Source organism: Cyanistes caeruleus, chromosome 1 (genome assembly GCF_971803275.1).
Source record: "Cyanistes caeruleus chromosome 1, bCyaCae1.hap1.1, whole genome shotgun sequence".
NCBI lineage: Eukaryota > Metazoa > Chordata > Aves > Passeriformes > Paridae > Cyanistes > Cyanistes caeruleus.
In genome coordinates, this window is record NC_141701.1 from 91,621,709 (window position 1) to 91,641,910 (window position 20,202).

At 42.9% G+C, this 20,202-nt stretch overlaps 1 protein-coding gene across 9 annotated transcripts in view; it reads left to right on the forward strand.

Annotated features, from left to right (window-relative positions):
- Positions 1 to 20,202, forward strand: part of RNF144B (ring finger protein 144B) — a 93,117-nt gene that overhangs the window by 44,856 nt on the left and 28,059 nt on the right. For 7 of the 9 annotated variants that reach the window (XM_023919644.2, XM_023919642.2, XM_023919643.2 and 4 more), the window contains one exon: positions 15,276 to 15,464. In XM_023919644.2, the coding sequence (XP_023775412.1) occupies positions 15,300 to 15,464 (165 nt within the window). In that variant the 5' untranslated portion in view covers positions 15,276 to 15,299. Of the gene's footprint in view, positions 1 to 2,459; positions 2,655 to 15,275; positions 15,465 to 20,202 lie in introns of all 9 variants that reach the window. The other 2 variants (XM_086842509.1, XM_086842545.1) reach the window with 1 other exon arrangement.

A 20,202-nucleotide genomic window follows, 5' to 3' on the forward strand; every position in this document is an offset into this window, starting at 1 on the left:
TCTGTAATACAGAAGCACTCTGCTCCCTAACTGCATACAGCAATATCAAATGTCTTCCTTCAGAGAGCACTGTAAGTTGTAAAATATTTAGAATTACTATAGTAAAGGAAGCATTACAGGGTGACTTTGAATCCTCTTGGTCAACAGACAGTGAATGCTTTAAAGAAGTAAATTTTAGCAGAGATACAGGCTGTGACTGAAATGCCCCCATGCAGCTTTCCAGCTGCCTGTGAGCAGGCAGGGCAATCTGATACGTTTGGCTGCCCTCAGCCTGAAGGGCAAGTGGACTCAGCTAAGGGCAGGCACTGGGTTTGGAGGGTTCCAATATTAATGGAAACAGAGGTTTCAAAATCCTGTCCTTAAATATTTTTCGAAACAAATATATTGTCCTGACTCTTGTCCTGTACAGGATTTGTCTATGCCTGAATGTGAGTGGGTGTTTGGGTTGTTGCTTTAACATGAAAGTGGCTGAAATCAATGAATGTAAGCTATTTTGGAGAAAGTACTGCACATTGGTAAGGGCATGGCTGCAGTTATGCTGCTGAAAGTAATGCTTCAGATTATGGATGGAGAAGTGTGTGTTTGCAGAGTGTCTAAAGCTGTAGTGAAGTGGAGGCATTCTTTCAAAATAAACCAGAGCTACTCCAGAGCCAAGCCAATATGATGAGAATCAGACTCCTCTTCTCCCATGCATCTTACTGTCTGATGGGGGTATTTCACACAAAGTCCTGTCTGCTCACACAAGGACCCAGAAACCTCCCTAGGTTTCATGTGGAACTAGCATTTGGCAACCTGGTATAGTTTCTGTTCCCTATGCTGAAGTGTATTCTGCATGCACCTCACTGGTGTGATCATGGGTGTCTTTCCCACAGATGTGACATTTTGGTGGTTCTGTTTCTGTGATAGTATGCTTTGGGGGAAAAGTTAGTGTAAATAGCAAACAATATGGAGTTTTTTCTCTCCAGCTAGGTTCTTGGATTGCACTCTATTCTCTAAATGCTTCATAAGCTTTGTAGAAATAAATAGTGTGGAAGTGGTTGTCTGGCCTTTCCCTTTTTGGTGGAGGAAAGCATGTACTTTGTCCATATTATTATTGTGAGTTTAAAATGCAACTGTGAGAAGCAGCAAGCTACTTCACAGGGAAACAAGCAGTGCTAATGCTTAACCTGGTTCTCAGCTCATTAGTATGCCTCTGATAAAATCTGTGGTGTGAGCCTGAGCCCTGTGCCTGCAGTTCGCCCTGTTCAGACCTTTCAGTGACTTTCAGTGGTGAGATCCAGTGGAGTGTGTTGCTTTGATGTACCTCAAAAGAACTCCTGAAGACTTGCTGTCTCCCTTCTGCAGTGGAGATTTTTCTTGAATGTGCCTGAAACTTCACAGTGCCTTTAGGTTGTACATATCAGATGCATAAATATCTCCTGGGCTAGTAGTACTGTGATATCTGAGACCATAATTACAGCTCTGGGCCCATGGATATCTCAGGCCCACGTGAACAAAATACTGTGGCAGGCTGCCAGTGTCACTGTGAATTGAGCCCATCAGACCTCCTTGCATATCCTAAAACAGATATTGCCTTCAGTTTTGTGAGGCTGAAAGTGATTCTGGAGCTGTGCTTTTCCTCTGGTACTTGCCCAGAGCTGGGTACAGTTCCCTCCTCTTCCTCTGGTTTCTCCATGCCAAAGCAGAGCCCAGTATATTGCACTTCACAACTGGTCTTACATTCATTCCATTTGAAAACTAATCTTCTGATTTGCAAAGAGGAACATTAAACAAAACAAGAAAGAACAGATCCAGAGGGAAAGACAGCAGTGATACTAAGCTCAGCCTCTAGCATTCTGTATTTCTGCTGAAGCATAACTGAGCTCCAGTGCTAGACTATGAGCCTTCTCACTTGACAGAAGCACAGGTCTGAGGGCCATCGGACACTGCAAATTTACCTAGTCTTGGACAAACATTTACAGAGATGTTTGTGCCAAATAACTTTGTGCTGATCAGTGAGAAAATAGTGTTCAGTAATCGCTCTGTGTCTCTTCTAAATGGTTCCTGCATGGACTTTCTTCCTGTGTATTTCCTGAGCTTGTTGTAGACACGGCCATCATGGGTACTTGTTATATATGCTTTTTGTTGTAAGGAGAGACAGAAGAGCATAGAATCCTAGAATGGCTTGGGCTGGAAGGGACCTTGAAGACCATCTAGTTTCAACCTACCTGCCGTGGGCAGGGACACCTTCCACTAGACCAGGTTGTTCACAGTCCTATCCAACCTGGCCTTCCAAGGATGAGACATCCACAGCTTCTCTAGGCAGTCTGTTCCAATGTCTCACTACCCCTCTGAGGAAAGAATTTATTCCTAGCACCTGATGTAAGTCTCCCCTCTTCTAGTTTAAAACCATTCTGCTTGTTCTATCACTATCTGCCTGTGTAAAAATTACTTTTCCTTCTTTTATGGACCCCTTTTAGGTACTGGAATGCCACACTGATGTGTTCCTGGAGCCTTCCCCTTTCCAGGCAGAACAATCCCAGCTCTCTCAGCCTGTCTTTGGAGGAGAGTTGTTCCAGCCCTCTGATCATCTCTGTGGCCCTTCTCTAGATGTTCTCTAGCAGGGCCATCTGCTTCCTGTGCCCAGGACCCCAGGGCTGGATTCAGAATTCCAGGTGGGGGTCTCAGCAGACGAGAGGGGCAGATTCCCCTCCCTTGATCTCCTGCCCACTTTGCTTTAGATGCAGCCCAGGGTATGATTGGCATTTTGGCCTGCAAGTGCTGATGCTGTCCACTCATGTCCAAGCTTTCATCCTCGAGAACCCCCAAGTCCTTTTTGGCAGAGCAGCTCTCAGGGAGTTCTCGTATTCAGTACCCATGTCTGGGATTGCCCTGAGCCAGGTGCAGGACTTTGCACTTGGATTTGTTGAACCATTTAGTTCTTATGCACCCACTTCTCTAGTTTGTCCAGATGCTGGTTTGGAGACAGAATACAGAATCACTTTTTATTAGAAGGAAAAATTACCATTTTACTGTCATGCTCATGCTCCTGCCCTTTAATTGAGACTGTCAGTATTTGTGTCTGTTGCCTGCTTTTCTGCCTCTTGCTTTGTTGTAAAGATGAGGAGAGGGTGGAAAGTATAAGACACGAATCATTACTCAAGGAGTGGACGTTGTCTGGGTATCTGACAGAGGCTTTGATTATATTCATGTTTGGTTACACAAACTGTTGAATTTTCAGATAGACAGGAATGAAACTTGGAGATCTGAAAACATGTGTTCTATATATTTGCAAAAAAGGAAAAAATCATTGGAACGGAAGAGTTATATCTGTTTTCAGGGACTGGAACTGGTTCCTTTGAGGCTGCCTCTGCTTACACTCTCATGTACTGTATGTTGCTGTGGTGTAGGGGAGATTTCTTTGCACATGTGTATATATAGCTGCAAATAATTCAAAGTTACACGCTCTAAATCCCTATGTACATAGAAGGAAAAACACATTTCATGATGACTAGCATCCAGGCTAATCCTTTGCATGCAAAGAAAATTCCAGAATTAAGTAGAAGCAGTGACACGCAGGCTGGCACTGTTTATGTCTGAGCAGTAGATGGGAGAGTTCATGTGAATTTTTGAAGCATTCTGATGGAGGTGGGGAGATGATGAAGGAAAACAAGACAGTCTTTTCCTCCATTCAAAAAAAAAAAAAAAACAAACCCAAAAAAAAGGAAGAAGGTTACAAAGCTGTAATCATTGGGGAAATGGAGCTGCTCCTGTGGGCTGTTTACCATTGCACTCACTGGAACATTTTTCACAGCAGCGGGAGCTCTGCCAGCCACTGGTACTGGAACTCTTTCCCCATGGGGTTTACCCGTTTTAGGGCTAAGATAACATCCACGGGGCCAGCAATAACTTGCTTGCTAGTTTTGCACAGTGGAGAAGATGCAATCTTGCACCCTCTTGACCTCTCCACAGTTGCACTGATGGTTTCAGTGGTAGGGATTCTTCATCACAAGTTTCCACAGAAAATCTGTGGGAAAGGCAATCGTGCCCTTTGCCGGGAGTGAGGTAGAGGCCACATACATGTACTTAATTTAGACAATACTACTATGAGGACGTATTTGTTGGATTGCTCAATGTTTTTGTTGTAAATACCCAAGCGGCGTGCATGGCTTGGGCAATTTCAACCCCCCTTGTTAACTTTGCTTATCACATTTTGGGAGGATGTACCAACAGATTTAAGGAAGCATACACGTGTGAAGAGTAGAGAAAAAGTCAAGAATTCTTATCTCTTTCCAAATTCCGCAACAGTGAGGACAAAATGCCTATTTTGCCTATGGGCATTAGTTGTCATGGTCATAATTAAAAGACCAGCTAGCAGAAAGTTTCTAGAAAGGTTTCTGTAAGACTGTCATCCTATAATAAAAAAAAAAATCTGTGAGTTTTCAGTTCTACATGCTCATTTTTCTAAGAGTTTGGGAGGTGGGGCAGCTTCTTTCAAAGATTAGCTCCCAGTTGCTTATCTTTGCACACATAATGCACAGGTCTATTGAAAAACACTCCTTTGAAAATGCTCCATTGGCAGGACTTTGACTGCATGGCTAAGATCATGTAGGGACTAACCAGTTGTTACCAGATGCTGAGGCACTTGAGGCTGGAATCTCATATGTTTACAGGTTGCTGTTCCCCCTTGTAATTATTACTGTAATGAATGTTGAAATTTGGAATTGAAGTGAGGGAGTGATGAATGCAAACCTCTAACTGTGTTTGATGGACGCTCCTGGTTTATTACATGTACTAACATCTGGATTTCTAAGTAGTTGCATCGAGGCCCTGAGAAACTGTGTTCCCTGTGCTTAGCACAGTACAGGCAAAAATCTTTTTGTGGATGCTCGGAGCCTGAAGCACAGAGACAGAAGTGGGATGTGGAAAACAGGGTATTTTTGCTATCCCAGCGTAGTTTGCAACTTATGTTCAGCAGCATATATGTGAGGCCTATCAGAGGTTAGAGGTGCCCCAAATTCAAAGCCTGGGCACGTGGGGCTTCTTCACACTGGAGCAGTAGGCAATATGGAAGGAATTGCCTGCAGCAGAATTCCTCCCAGGATATCTCTCCCTACACGCTGGGCTCTTACCTTTTCCCATGCGAGGGCTGGGAAAGAGGGAGATGAAATGTGAATACTGAGAGTACAAGCAGAGAGATGCTCAGTCAGGGGATTGTTACTGCGTCTACTTCTCCTTTTTGCTTCTGCAGATCTGTCCAGAGCTGGAACTTGTCCTTTCCTCATCTCCAGTTGCCTTTGGAAGGACCCTTCAAGGAGCTGGCAGAGGAGAGGTTTAGGGATACACTTGGACTAGTTTAATTACCAGTCATGAAAAGCAGTAGTAATAATTACTTCTGTAAATGTGTTTTGTTTCAAAACAGCCTCATGTCCAGGTCCAAACCTCTACTATTGTTTCTTGCCAAATTTCAGCATAGTCAGTAGCTGTTGATGTTGTTTTCTTAATGGCAAAGGCTTATGTCAGAGATAGTGACTTCCCTAGGGTCTGATCCTCAGATTTGACTCCCAGTCTTTGACTCCACTGGCTGTCCTTGTAGCTAAGACTTGAACACTGGGTAAGCTTTCTAAGTCATTGAGATACATTTGGATCAAGGGCAGTTTTCAATGTTTTAATTGTTTTGTTTTGGTTACCTCAAATAACATTTTCCATATAATAATGAGCAATGTATTTGTCTGTAGGATTAGATAGGGGCAGATCAAAATATTACATGTATTAGCTTTGTTCGCTGAGCAGTCACACAAAAATAGTTATAGAAGGAAAATCAACTTATTCTGTTATTTCTCTTGATGTAAATCTAAAATTGTTAAAAGTGCTCTTCAGTGCTTGCAGTGAAAAAATGGAATGACAGTGATGTTAAAGGTATCATCTTATTGCAAGGACTGAGAAAAAAATTCTCAGATCAACCCTTCTAAAAATAAACACACGGTAATTTTTTTTTTTTTTCAATAGTTGGCTTTCAGTACATTTTGCAGAATTCAGTGGAGGATCATTTTCATTGTTCCTGTCAGTTGAGTTGTTCCTCAGTTTCTGGCAGACTCTGCATGCTTCTCTTGATGCCAGGAAGTTTCTTGCTGGCCCTTTGGAGGCCTGGCTTTGTGTCACATCTCTATGTGCCTTGACCTGCTTGCCTTGCAGTCAAGACCCTGCTTGCTCCAGACAGCTTTGGCAGTCTCCAGCCAGGGGACCCTGAGAGCCCAGTTAGTTTCTTGTTAGAAGAAGAGAGCAAGCTACAATCACATGAAGCTGGTCCCTCTGTTTTCCACTGCTTTTCCACTGTTTTTCACTGCTTTCACTTTAACAATGTGTGTTTATAAATATATCCTAAAAATCCTTGATGTTAAAAAAGGCCGATGTTGCAAATGTCTTCTGAACACACCCTATCTAAACTGTAAACATTCCAGCTAAGGGATTTAGCATATCCCAATGTTTTGTTATTCGATTAACAAAAATAAACATTTTTTTCTGTGTCAAAGGCAAATTGTTACATCTGAACTTCCAAGTCCTGTTTCAGAAGAGACAGCTAGCCAAGTTATCAAGCCATTTGACCTCCCAAAAGCTCAATTCCTTTTACTCAGTGAATGCCACAGTTACCAAAAGCCTTCATGTGGCCTGAAAGAAAGATCTGTTATTTGTCATTTTGAAGAATGTGCTTTTATTTAATAGTGTTGTATTACCTCTTGTCAACAGGATGTTAAAAGTAAAGTGCACCAAACTAGTTTGGGTGGAAATTCCTTGTAGCTTAGCATTAACATATGTTGCATAGTGTCATTAAGAACAGAGGATGTTATTTAGAAAAGCTTTAGATTTTAATCTCAGACCTGGTAACCAGTAGTTGGAATTCCACTTGGTATAATTTTGTTGTTTGAATATGTTTTGGAAATATCTGGAATGTTTGATGCCATAACACTCTAGTTCTCTTGTCTGACCACTTTGTTTCACTGCATTTTGTGCTGATCAACTTTACTGAGCACTGTGACCAGGGTGAACATAAAACCTTAGGAGAATCCTGCAGCTGACCTCCTGCCAGGACCAGACGTGTCACCATAAGCCTGTGCCTGGGGCCAGCACCATCCCACTGCTCAGGCACAGTAAGCCTGATACCTCTGGGTGACCCCGAGATGGAAACCCACGGGCCTGCCCAGGACTCACATCCAGTAGATCTGGTGCAGGAAGCTGTGGCTTCCCAGCTTGCCAGTGTTGATAGAACTGTGTTCTGAACTTTGATATGTCCTAGTTTCAAGCACAGAAATGAGTGAAAGTGAGGGCTTCTGTGATATGGTCTGACCTCATCCCATGCAGAATGGATTGCTCCCATCCTCATGGACTCAGTGAGTATTGTGTGGCTCCTGACAGTATTGGAAAGAGTGGAATATAGTGTTTCCATTATGCGTTTCAGTTTAGTAACAGCTGAGTTATTTCTCTTTTAGTTGACATGTTTTTCTCTTTAAGTGATTCAAAAGTGCTTTTCCTAGCTCCCTTCAGGTGTGAGGAGCAGCATTTATTTCACCATTAGCTTGTAGATTTCCTGTTCTTAGACTCTCCTGCTTTTTCAGAGTGGAAGGGGGAAAGCCCCACTTTTTTCTCTCTTGCCTGTTCTCAAGCAATATTGCAAGGAAATCTATAAAGGATTCCCACAATTGCAGAGTCACATCTGTTTCAGAAAAACAAAATATATTCTTCTATATTCAGTTAATGTCCATGATCTTCTTGCAAAAAAACTCGCCTTCCTGAGGACAAATTGACATAGGGTCACAAGAAGTTGTTGTGAAGAACTAGTGTTCTAAATTTTGAAAGTTCTCCATACCTCACAGTATTACAGTACAACAGAGAAGTTATCTGACAGCTGCACTCTCAAAGTCTTGTGGAGACTGATAGATATGTGTCCTAGTGGTGTTTTGGTTTATTAGAATGGTTTGGAATGATTGGGTGCATGTGATATTTGGGAAGCTGTTCAATGTGTATTTTAAATATCCTAAAGTGCTGGTATAAAAATTGCTGGCAAAAGTCTGGATCATGTTCTGAGTTACTAGAATCAGTCCCTTAACATTTGTTTTTTTGTGTGTGCAAGAGGCTTTCCACTCACTGCATTCCTTTAAAAATATTTGATGTATTTTTTGTTTGCTAGCATGCTATGAAAATACTTCATATAGCTACTGCTTCTTGAACAGCAGCTCAAGGTTTTGTTGGTTTTTCTTTTTTTTCCCAGGCATTCCAATGAAAACAAGTGAGAGAAATTGCCTTTGGTGTGTTCTCATGTTACCAGCACATTTACTTAGGCTGCTTGTCCTTTAAACAAGTTTTCTGACAATAAAAATTTTACAATGTAGAAAGCTGTCATGAAATATTATACGTCTGACTTTCCTTAAGCCTTGCTCAAAGAGAGCAGATACTGAAATGCTTTGATTCTCTCTAATGCTTCAGCTTGGTAGCATATTATGGTAATCCAGAAATGGGTTATCCTCATACATGCATGTAATCAACTGCTTGCTGTTTTAAGGCTCAGATGTAATACAGTAATTCTGAATATATTAAAAATGTATTTTAAATGAGACCTTCTATTTGTGGATCTGGTTGCTTTTTTTGAGACCATGATTTCAGAAAATCTGAGTACTTGTTTAACTTTTTAATAACCTCATTGCAATAAAGCAGAACGTTCAGGCTTTGATACACAGGAACACTTAAACATATGATTAAATGTCATTCTTGAAGATGAAGGCTTTTTAAAATTGTGGCTTTAATCATATGTTTTACAGCCTAACTGGATCACTGCCTGATAAGTAATGCTGTGTGGACTGGATAGGTAGCTCTGTGTAGGCAGTGCATATCGTACAGAGAAATTAACGCACCGTGGGTTGGTGGCCTGTCTGCCTCTAAGACCACAGAAGCTCTAGTGCACTTGACTCGGACTAATTCTCTGAGCATAAATGCTGAGCTTAAAAAAATCTGTTTTAGTAATGAATTTTGAATGGCATTGTCTTGAGAGAGTTGGGACAGCTAAGGACTTGTAACCAAAACTGGTAATGATGGCATTTCACTGCAGTTGATAGAAATGTGGGTTTCTGACAACTGTCTTCACAAGTCCTACTTTCATAGCTCAGTTTATATCTTGCAATTTGATCCCATTATCTTAATACCACTCTGTTATATTTTTTAAATCTTTCTGTAATTGCTCTTTTCCCCCAAGGGCCTGATTTTTAGCATTGGTTTTGAGCACTCATGTTTTTCAGATAGTTTTCTTTTTCTATTTTATATATTTTTTTTTTTATTTTTTAAGGAGGGAATCTTAGTTACAAGAAACAACAGAATCCTGAGTGAACCATGTCAAACCACTTATTGTATGGCACTGAAGTAGTTTCATAGTGGGTGGAGTACTTGGAAAATCTCTAGGGCATGAGAAAGGATTACTTGCAGTGCTTGCAAATGTTTCTCCAAGAGAGTTTAATAAATACCTGGTACTCTAAAAAGGAATGTAGCACACATGCTCTGATTGTGTTTTGATGCAATTTTTTTTTTTTTAAAGGGGAACTTGCTGTGCTAGGCATTAGACCCACATGTATCCTTACACCTCTTTTCAATCTCACCATGTTTGTGCAAATTCACAAGCCTGGGTTCTGGTTTATGGGTGTACTGGGGCAGAGGGTCCTGTCAGGTTTCACCCTGCCCACAGGATGGACATGCCAGCCCACAGGGGAAAACACATTAAGGACCCTTTTTGTTCCATTAATGTTTCCTGGAGCAATGTGTCTTATACTTGTGCATTTCTTGGCTTCCTTTAAACTTTAATTGCAGGTAAAAGCATATAGCTTGACTAACTTCAGCAGAATTGTTTGTAAACACAGGACTTGAAGTAACTTCTCCAAGAGCTCTGTTTTTGCCATTGGATGCAGCGTGTGAAAAATGAAAGCATAACCCGTGATGCTGAACACACTCCATTTGTTCTCGTCCAGCTTCAATGCAGGAGGCTCTAATGATTCTATGTGATGTTTCTAAGTGGTGAAAGTTGCATTCAGACACATTTGTTGTTTTTTTTTTTAGTTAAATTCGGTGAGGCGGTTGCAGGCACGCGGGCAATGTCCTAATGTTGCAGCTCTGGAGACTGCCTGGCTTGTTTTCTCTATTGCATATACAGAGTAACTTCTGTTCCTCCGTAGTAGTCATGGTTTGAGGCATCTGGGCAGACTCAAGTGAGCCTTTGTGTGACTGTAGCAAGGATGTTACCTTAAAATTCCTGCTTACAGGGAAAGTCTCAGCGGTAGGTTGTATCGATTTTTGATACCTCTGTGGAGTTGGGGTAGGTTGACCTTGGCTGTCTCCCAGACACCCACCCGGCTGCTCTCTCACCTCTATCACAGGGATTTAGTAGTTTCCAGTTTGGGACACTTAATGCCAGGATTGGCAGTGGGTAGCTGTCTAGAAGCAGGCATTGCAGATATGTGCTTTTAGGAAGTCATTTTCAAGGTTAGACGTCAGACACTGGTGTCAGGAGGAAGTGTTTTTCCTTCTGTTGCTCGTATCTCACTCAAAATCTCCAGCCTTCGTTGTTAATGTTTCTGCTTGTTCTTACCCCTCTCAGCCCTTTCTGCTTTGAGCACACTCTAATGTTTTCTTGCTTACGGGCAGTGTTGAGATGTTCGGGTGCTACAAGAAAGCACAAAGCTTTGTCACCTCCCAGAGACAAAGCGAAAGTGTCCGCAGGCAGATGAGTGGAATGGAAACATTGACAGGTGTGAGCGCTTGGCAAGCTGTGGTCCTGGCGACTGTGCAGCTTACACCCCCACAGGGCTGACCCTCTGCAACTCGCTCACATATGTTCAGACTTTCTGATCCTGCCTTTTCCTGTGGCATCAGCACCGTCAGCGTCACAGCCAGGGAAGTATGAGTTCTTATGAGGAGAGCAGCGTACAATTTGAGGAAAGATGTCCAATTTCCTGGAAATCCTGTGCAGTGTGGAAGGAGTATGATCTGCGTGTGTGTGCGTGTATGTGGCTGATGGAAGTAGACAAAAAAAGTGGATCTTCGGAGTTCCTGAGTGTTTGCACGTGCTGGGGCCAGTTTGACCCTTCCTTGCCACGATTCACGCTGGTGCAGGATTCACACCAGTATATTTCTCTGGGTTAGAATGCCCACAAGAAGTGTTTATCTGTATTCCACAACATCTGTGGAGCCCTTGCTGCTGTTCAGTGGGGTTTTTTTTTTGCAGAGTTGAGGTGCCGCACTACAGTTTCAGTGACACATTTCTTGCTTCATTTGGGATGCTTTCCTGAACAGGCCATTTGTGTTTTTAAGCATGAAAATGCTTAACAATGTGTTGTATTTATATGAGTGTCCATTGTTTTTCAGAAACTTTCTATTTACTTTAATTTCTGATCACTTTTGTTCATATAACCAAATATGGAATGGTCTTTTTCTTCCTAACTCATTCTTCAAGTGACTCCCTCTTTTGCTGCCCAACACATAGACCCAAGATGCTTTATTTTCAATCTAACCTATTGGCAACTCACTTGTAATTACAATAGGAATTTTAATCCTCTGTAAAGAGGACTGATGGATGTGTAATTAAGTAATGACAGTCTGTGGGATAAGCGTAGCAAAGTGAAAGCCATAAAAATTCAGAGCAGCTGAGGTGGAACTTGATGGCATGCTGCAGCACCTAGAAAAGTCATTTCTGCCACGCTGATGAAGTTGAGGAGATAGTTGGAGAGCTTGAGAGAGGACAATGCATTTTGAAGTGTTGGGGAAGAACAGGAGGAGTAGGGGCTGGGAACTGGAGGAAGATGTGTCTTTCTTTTTCCATTGTTACTACCATCTGATGTGGTGATGAGAATGAACCTCCCCTGCAGACCTGATTTCAGAGCCCAGCTGCTGTTGAATGGGCCTACCCTTCTCCATAACCCTGAGCTCTTCCCCTAGCATGTGTCCCTTGGCAGCAGTAGCAGAAGTCCCGATTTGTGAGGGCAGGAGCAAGGACCAGTGGGCTGGGTCACTCTGGGAGAAGGAGCAGGCCATGTGTCTGCTCTCCCTTTGACAGGCAGGTGTTCAGCGCTAACAGGATGGCTTTGCCTGTGCCAGCCTGACCCAGAGGGATGCTTGTGGACAAGCTGGCCTCTCAAGGACCATGGCAGGAGTGCTCTTCCTGGTAGCCACAGTGTTTCCTTCAAGGGCTGAGCAGGCAGGACAAGGAGCTGTCTCCAAGTTCTCAGTTTGCTTTGTTTGATGAACTCCAACGGGGTTAATGAGCCAGCGTGGGCTGTCTGGGGGTGGATCCTCTGATGTGCCAGGCTTGCTTGGTGTTGTCTGCTGGAGATTTCCACAGGGTACTCTGCCTGTTTTAGGGAGAACCTCAGCTGTGCTCCGTCATCCTGGTGTGAGGGAAGGGCAAACGTGTGGAGGGACAGGGAGCAAAACTGAATTTAACCTACAGTCTTCAGGGACAAGTGTTATCATCAGTGACAGTGGGACACCATAATGAGTGCCTACAGCCATCACCGTGGCATTAGGTTGCTACTAGCACAGAGCAGTCTATCAGGAGCCTGCTCCTGCTCTTCACTGTCACACTGAGTGCTGGATTTAGGCCATCTAAAATTAGCCTCTAGCCCTAAACAGTCATACACCTGAATCTTCCTACAGATGCCTTAATGCTGCCTGCATGCAGGGTCATAACCCTTTTAGTTATAAGGAGAACACTGACTTTTGAAACAGCTTTATCCATTTTATACCCATTCCCACATCCTGAAATATTCCTGCCTGTTCTTTTGTGCATCCATCTTTTTAGCATTGCTACCTTTTACTGTGTAAATGAAGAAATTTCAGACCAGTGCAGAGTGAGGGTCCATAGCTCATCTGTACAGATGCAGCTGTCATTGAAAAGCAACCTGAGTAAACGTGTAACAATTCTCCTAAATACGGAGATAACGTCTAGCACATAGGTTTAAATAACAGGTAATTCTTGATCTGCCACAGCGTTTCCAGTGACTCAGTGTTCCCCCCACCCTGCTGCAGTAATTACAGAAGATTGTTGCAGTTCCTGACTCAGAGGGAGGCTTCCTTCTAAGGCTTCTGGCCCTGCTGGCGCTCCAGCTCTGCAGCTGTATGGAGAAAATTTTGAGGGGCATCATGGTAGCAGGCCCCAGGACTAGAACAAGAAAAATGTGTGAATAGCGTATGTTATGAAATAATGATAGCAAGCCATAAAAAGAGAGTTTGCTTTGGATTTGTGGTCAGGAATTCTGTGGTGCCAGAACCTTGGCTATGATGCTCATATCTGTTAAAACTGTGTGTTTACAAGAAAGACATTCCAAGGTACAGATCTGATGGCTTCTCTGACAGGCTAGGCTAGGAAACTGCCAAGTGTAAAAATTAAAAAGGGATAAGTGTTCTCTGACCCAGATTTGTTGTGGTTTTGTGGCTTTTGAAGAGAAGGTGTCTTCCTGCAGATTGTGGGAGCACAGGCTCCCATGAGGCTTTGGGGACGGGCCTCAGCATTGAGATGGGAGCCGCAGGGAAAGGTTCCATGAGCTCCATAAGCCCCCTGATTCTCTCCCTAGGGAGGTTTTCAGCAGGCTCTGCAAGTCAGTACGTCACATATGCATTGATGGTCTGCAGCTGCGTTGGCCACTCCGGCAACCACAGAATGGCAGCAGGGACGTGCTGCCAAATGTGACCTGACAGCCCTGCCCAGAGGGTGCTCAGGACTGCAGGGGAGGCCAGCAGAAGAGGACCAAATGGCTCGAGTCTCTGGTTTGCCTCCTGAGATGTCAGATCTGACAGGCACATTGATAGGTCTAGATTGGTTTCATGTTTGTGCAGCCTTCACTTGTGATGCAGCTCCAGATTTAGTAGAGCTGCATTCTTGGTGCAAGCAGCTGTGCACAGCTGGCCATCAGGTCTCTGCTTGTAAAATATGGGTGAAGGCTGTCTTGCTCTCAGCAAAGCATATTCAGAAGGAGGTCTATGGAAGTTGGGCCAAGTTTCTTAGAGACAGGGATAGATTTTCCTGTGCTTTAAATACTGTAGCAAACCCCACTGTCTGTGTTGAGGTGAGTAAGATCTGCAAATAGGCTTTACATTGTTTCACCTTAAGCACAAGGGTATTCTCTTTAATTCCTTTTTCAGTGTTACTGTGTAAGAATGAGGGTCTTGAGATTTTTTATTATTACGGTGCAGAGTTTTTAAATGCTGAGGCCAGAAAACATTACATGCAAACATGACATTTCCATTTGCTGCTCATCAAAGAAGAGAAGTTTCATCCCCAAGCACTGCTGTGATGTGTAGCGAAAACCTGGCTCTGGTGAGCACCTCTCTGTCGAAGTGCTAGTGCACTTGGTTCACAAGCATCAGTTGAATGTCTCAGAGGTCTATGAAATAAATAGAAGATCCGGAAAGCAGGGTGCACAAAAGCTACTTTTTGGCATCATTAAGGCAATGCAAAAAAGAAGACTGCACATGAAATGCTCTTACTCATTTGGTTTTAAGCTCCAGCCCTGCGTGATGTAGCACATGCAAGCTGAAACCCTTTCCTGGGTTTGGATGCCTCCACCACCCCTCTTGGAGTAGAGTGCCAGCTCACTATATCTCAGTGACAACTCATGGAGAAGGTGGAGTTCATGGGACCCACCACCTACATTACAGACTAAATATTTGAAGTACTTGCCTAGAAAGTGGGAGTCTGTTCTTGTCTTGCACTGCCTAGGGGAGCTTCCAAGCCACCAACTGGAATAGAAAGTGGAGACACTCATTGGAACTGTGTGGGTGCAATGAAGACTGAAGGATCCCATTTGGGTGGGAAGAGTATGAGTCTGAAACTCATTTCAAAAGGCAGAGTGATGTATATACACATATATATGTGAATATACATATATATGTGTGTATATATATGTATATACACATATATATGTACATATACATACTTACACACATACCTACATATATATATAGCTCCACCTCTCTGAGTTTTGTGTTTGTTTGGTTTTTTTTTATTTTGATGTTAAGCAGCCTGACTGAGATAGTTTGTACCAGCAAGGTGAATGTTCTCAGAGAACCCAGCCAGTTCAGGTCTTTTGAGGAGGTGTGCTCTCTTTGTAAATCTTGAATGGCCTGAAGTAGAGACTGGCCCCGAGATGTTGAGTAGTACATTTGTGTGTGCAGGTACTTTTATGGATCTGAGATGTAAGTTCTCAGAGCAATGGAAGCGAGCGCATGGCTTACATGATGTTTCAGCTGCCAATTTCTCTTTTCAGGCTGAGTGCACCATTAATGACTGAATGGGCTCCTCTGAGAAGGCTTGTCCTCACACCATGACTGCTGACGAGTCAGAAGCTGGAGAGTTAGCTCTGGAGCCTCTCCTCACTTGCAAGCTATGTCTCTGTGAATATTCCCTGGATAAGATGACCACTCTTCAGGAATGCAGCTGCATCTTTTGTACAGCGGTAAGATCTGTCAGTGCCTTTACATTACAGAAGCGGGGTAATGGGAGATGGACGGACCTGTGAGATGGGAGTGCTTGTCTTGTACAAGAAGCATGTGCTACCCATGCTGACACAGGATGCTTTTCTAAAGAGCATTTGGTGTTAGCCTGTCTTGCCTCATTTAAAAGATTTCTTTTGTCATTTTGCTTTTGATAATTTGTAACTAACATGTTTTCCTATCACAAGTGCTAGTAAAACCCAGTAATAAAAAGGAAGAAGATGCAGTTTAAGAGTGTTGGAGAACATACACACTCTGCATGCAATCAATCTCAGTATTTACTTTTTCCTGAAGCATACTTGAAACACCATAGGATAGCTGTGAGCTTTTGTTTCCCTGCTATCCTTTTCTGAGTTCTCAGAGACCTTTAAAGTCTTTTATGTAACTTTTAAGGGCAATCAGAAAACCTAAACAAAAATGGCCTGTTGAACCTTTGCCTCTGTGCTGCAGAGATGTTGCCCAGGTCATGCATTGCCTATAGTAGTCAGTAAGGACTTTTTGGTCTGCAAATTCAGATCAAATAAAGCTGGTGGAAATGATAGAGGGAAAGGTTGAATGAGCTGATAAAAGCCCTACAGACAGTGGTACTCTTCTGGTCTCTTTGTCAGCATGGGAAAAATGGACCTAGTTTCTCTGGTGAGAGTGACTTTGATCTACCTCACTAATGGTAACTAAAGTACCTGACCTGAAAACGGGTCAGAAGGAGGATGTTGGTTTGGTGTTTTTTTGTTGTTTCTTTTTAGTTTGTTTGCTTGTTTTGACTTTTATTTTGAGGGGGGGAGGGTTAACTGTAGAATAAAGGTACTTGGTTTTATTTTTTAAAAACAAATTGTGGATAAGCATCAGGAAAGTATGTTTAAGTTTTAAAACCCCTGATTGTTTGAATTCATGAAGAAATTTGGTATTTCTGAATTAGTGAAGCCAGCTAGGGTGAGAATATCTTTATTTATACTGAATTCAGGGTTGTTTAAACAGGATGAGAATCTAGTTTCAAGAAACTGGGATAAGATTGATAAATATGCACCTCAACCTGAATTTAATGAAGTTTGTTTTCCATACCAACTTGCGCAAAGCATTTCTGTATTTTAGATTGCAATTAAAGTTTTGATTCCACATACCTGAAAGGTAAAATACGATGCTTTAAATATGAAAAAAGAAAAGTGCAGAGGTTGATACTTTTACAGTGGTCCCACTCCTATCTAAGAACTCAGTGTCTGATTTAGTATCATTAACGGTACATGAACCTCAGTGTTAGCTGGGTAGAGTAACCCTTAGGGAAGAGTGGGCTGCTGAGGACTGTGCCAGGCAGAGCTGGACTCTGCACTCCAACGGGATGCTGGCCAAAGGGAGAGCTCAGGGATGGCTGGGGATGTTGCTGTGTTCACATGTCCCCTGTTGGTGCCACAGCTGCCACCACATCCATACACTCCTTCCCTGGCCAGCACCAGGAAGAGCAATCCGTTGTGAGCTTGGTGCTCCAGTGCTGCGGCAGCGACATGCAGGGTGCAGTCACAGTTATTTGGCATCTGCACAAACTTCGCTGACTTTGAACCAAGAGCCAGCCACGAGTGAGCCCAAATGCAGCTGGGAGAAGCCTTTAGACACGCTCTATTTATTTCAGTGGGCATAATATGTCTCAATTGAGTTTATGCTCCAAGTCCAGCCTTTGTCTGACTGTTGTCTGTGTCCCGACGTCCTCCCGATGGATGTGTCTGGGCTGATGCATGCCCAGGCATGTAGATCTTGCATCCTGTAACAAAGAGGGCTCTGGAAACTTTTAACCTGGCTACATGGCTTTCTGTCTTGAAGCCAGAGCAGTTTCTGAGAGGCCATATGAGTTGCACTTTTGGGCAGCCTCCAAAAAGCAGTGTCAGGAGCAGCTTGACACGGAGTGTCAGGACTTGCATGGGGGATTGCTTGGGGCACAGCCTGCAGCAGCTCTACTGTGCCAAGCCCTAAATTTCCTCTCACCCATGCCAGGGTGAGATACCTTCACCCTACACTTAAGTAAGATTTTTAGGGTAAGAATATCCGCTGTGAGATATGGGGTTGAGCACCAATCAGTTTTGCAGTATTTCAGATAGCAATGCTCTCAGCTTGTATAGCTTATTCTTCTGTCACTAAGGGTGATTTTATAGAACCAGGAGTAGTATTAAATGTGAAATAGAAAAGAGCTTGACATGGACATAATAGGTTCTACTCCAATAAGCTGAAACCATTGCTTTTGTTAATTTTTTGTTCTGTTACATGCAAGGGTTTTATTTTTTTTTTTTTCCTTCCTAACTGTAATGGTGATGCTGCAATGATGATTATTTTTCACAGCATTTGTGGCTGTGGAATATAATTGGAAATTGTTACTATTTAGATATCTGTGGGGATGAGGTTATATTTCCTTTCCATTTGCAGCCTGTAAAACCAAGGCGTTCAAACTACTTAGGATTGTGTACAGCTTTTTTTTTTCAGCTTAGAAACTCTTGCAATGAACAAAATACCCCATAAAAGCTGTGTTCTAGCCAAAGTAAGTAAACTGTGTTTAGAATGTGTATGTTTGCATTTTGGTGGAATGTTGCTAGTAGGGTAGGAGTTTTTCAAATATCTGTAAACATTTTTACTCTCTCTGTTCTCAGCAGAAAAAGCAGATGCCTTGCAGAACATACTTACCATCTTACTTGGTAGCTCAGTCAGGTCTGAAGAGGCATCAGTCTTGACTTGGCAGAAGATTCCACCTCAGTGTGAGATAAAGCACACATTTACACATCCCAAGAATTTGGAAATGGCTCTAGTGTGCCTAATGACTTGGTTTAATTGTGTTTGGATTTGTATTAGTTTCAAATGAAAGACTGATATCTGAAGAAGGTTGGGAAGGGATGTGAGATATATTTTGTCTGTAGAAGTTTTAGAGGACTAAGCTTTACGTTATTCAGTTCATTTCCTGTATTTATAAAACCTTTGCCCAGTGCCATGCTGTGGTGCATGCTTTTATGTATGGATATTCAGCAATATATGTACTGCTTAAGCTGCATGATTTTATGGTCCCCTTGTCACCTTTACTTATCCCTTTCCCAAAAAGGGAGGGGATGTAATCTGTTCCTGGTACTGTTCATCTTGTTCCTTGTCTTCCCACTCATCCTTATATATTTAGGGGGATGTCCTACTTATCAGCAGTCCTTTAGATTTACCTTTTGTTGCAATTTTTTCTTCCTTGGGTGTGCAACTCCTCAGGTTTTTGCCCCCATGGTGGTCATGGTGCTCACATATGTATGTGAAATAATTATACACCATGTCTGTCGACACCATTATAGTGTTAAAAAAATACAGTATTTTAGTGCACTTTAGTGCATCTGGGTCCAAAGCAAACTAATATTAATTTCTTCTTGATTCATCCACTTATAGAATAATACTTTGAATATTATACTTATTTCTAATAAAGTTTCATAAGTGTTTGCTCTTTTCCTTCCTTCCTTGCCCAGAGAGCTCTCACAGGGCTTCACTCAGGAAAGACTCAGGAGTCCTCTGGTGGGGCAGTGCCAGGAATGGACAGGCCACTCTCCCCACTTTGCCTTTGCATAACGCACTGGGTGTTGCCCAGGCTTTGGTGCTCATTAGACTGTCTGGAAAGTGTGCATCTAGGAGACTCCTGCCTTTTCAAAACAATGGCTGAAACTGGGAAAGCAGCAGGAGGAGACAGTGAGTGGTGTGATCCTGTACATCTCGCATACCCGTGGCTAGAATTGACCTGGTGTCTGGCACTGCGTACCTTTGGAAGTGCTAGGGAGGGGTGCTGGACTAACAGTAATGCTGGAAATAACAAGAGCCCTATGAAAGACTTGGTGTGAGTCTGTAGCCTGTAAGCAGTCATGGAGGTGAGGTTTTAGCAGGTGGGATAAGATTGCCCTGGTGGCAGTGGTGACAGGGGGGAACTAGTGCAGTGCTGCTGCAGAAACATGGTCTTAGGGGTCAGTAGAAAACCCAGTGTTGGCTTCTCCCTGTGCACCAGTTTTCTCCCTGCACACTGGTTTTGTCTTTCCTCTTTTCTTCCCCTCCACTTAAGCATTTCATGGCCCCAAAGAGAGCCAGGTGAGCAATAAATGGGATTGCTGCTATTAATGTCAGGCAGCAGCTTATGTCCATCTATCTTGTGTGTTATTTACTGGCACAGGGTTTGAGATGTCAAAGACAACGTGTAACAAACTGAAAACAGAGGATGCTTTCAAGTATGTTATTCTTGTAAACTTGTTGGCACAGGTTTATGCAGAACTAGCATGATTCACCCTATTTTTTTTTCCTGAGCAAATTCTTTGTTGAGTCTTGTACATCTGAGAAGTGTGTGAGGCAACTGGGTTACAAAATGTGCAAAACAAACACCATGATGATCTACCTGTTTGTTATTTTGGTGCACACAATGCAGTCCAAATGGGATTAAACTTCATGCAGCCTTAAAAGGAGAAGTCAGCATGCAAGCCCAGTTAGCTTCTGTGCTGTCTTGAGCTTCTACAAGTAGGAGGTGTTCCAAAGGCAATTGGAGAACAAGATTTTCTGCTGTAGCTATGTGTGACAACAAGGCTAGGGCTAGACATAGGCTCAAAAGGCTCCTTTGCTGCTGTGGACAGCATGGTGCTGTGGGAAGCCACCTGCCTGGGCTTTGGGGGCTTCAGCCTTGGAAAGAGGCTGCTGCCAGCTGCTTTTAATAGAGGACAAGAA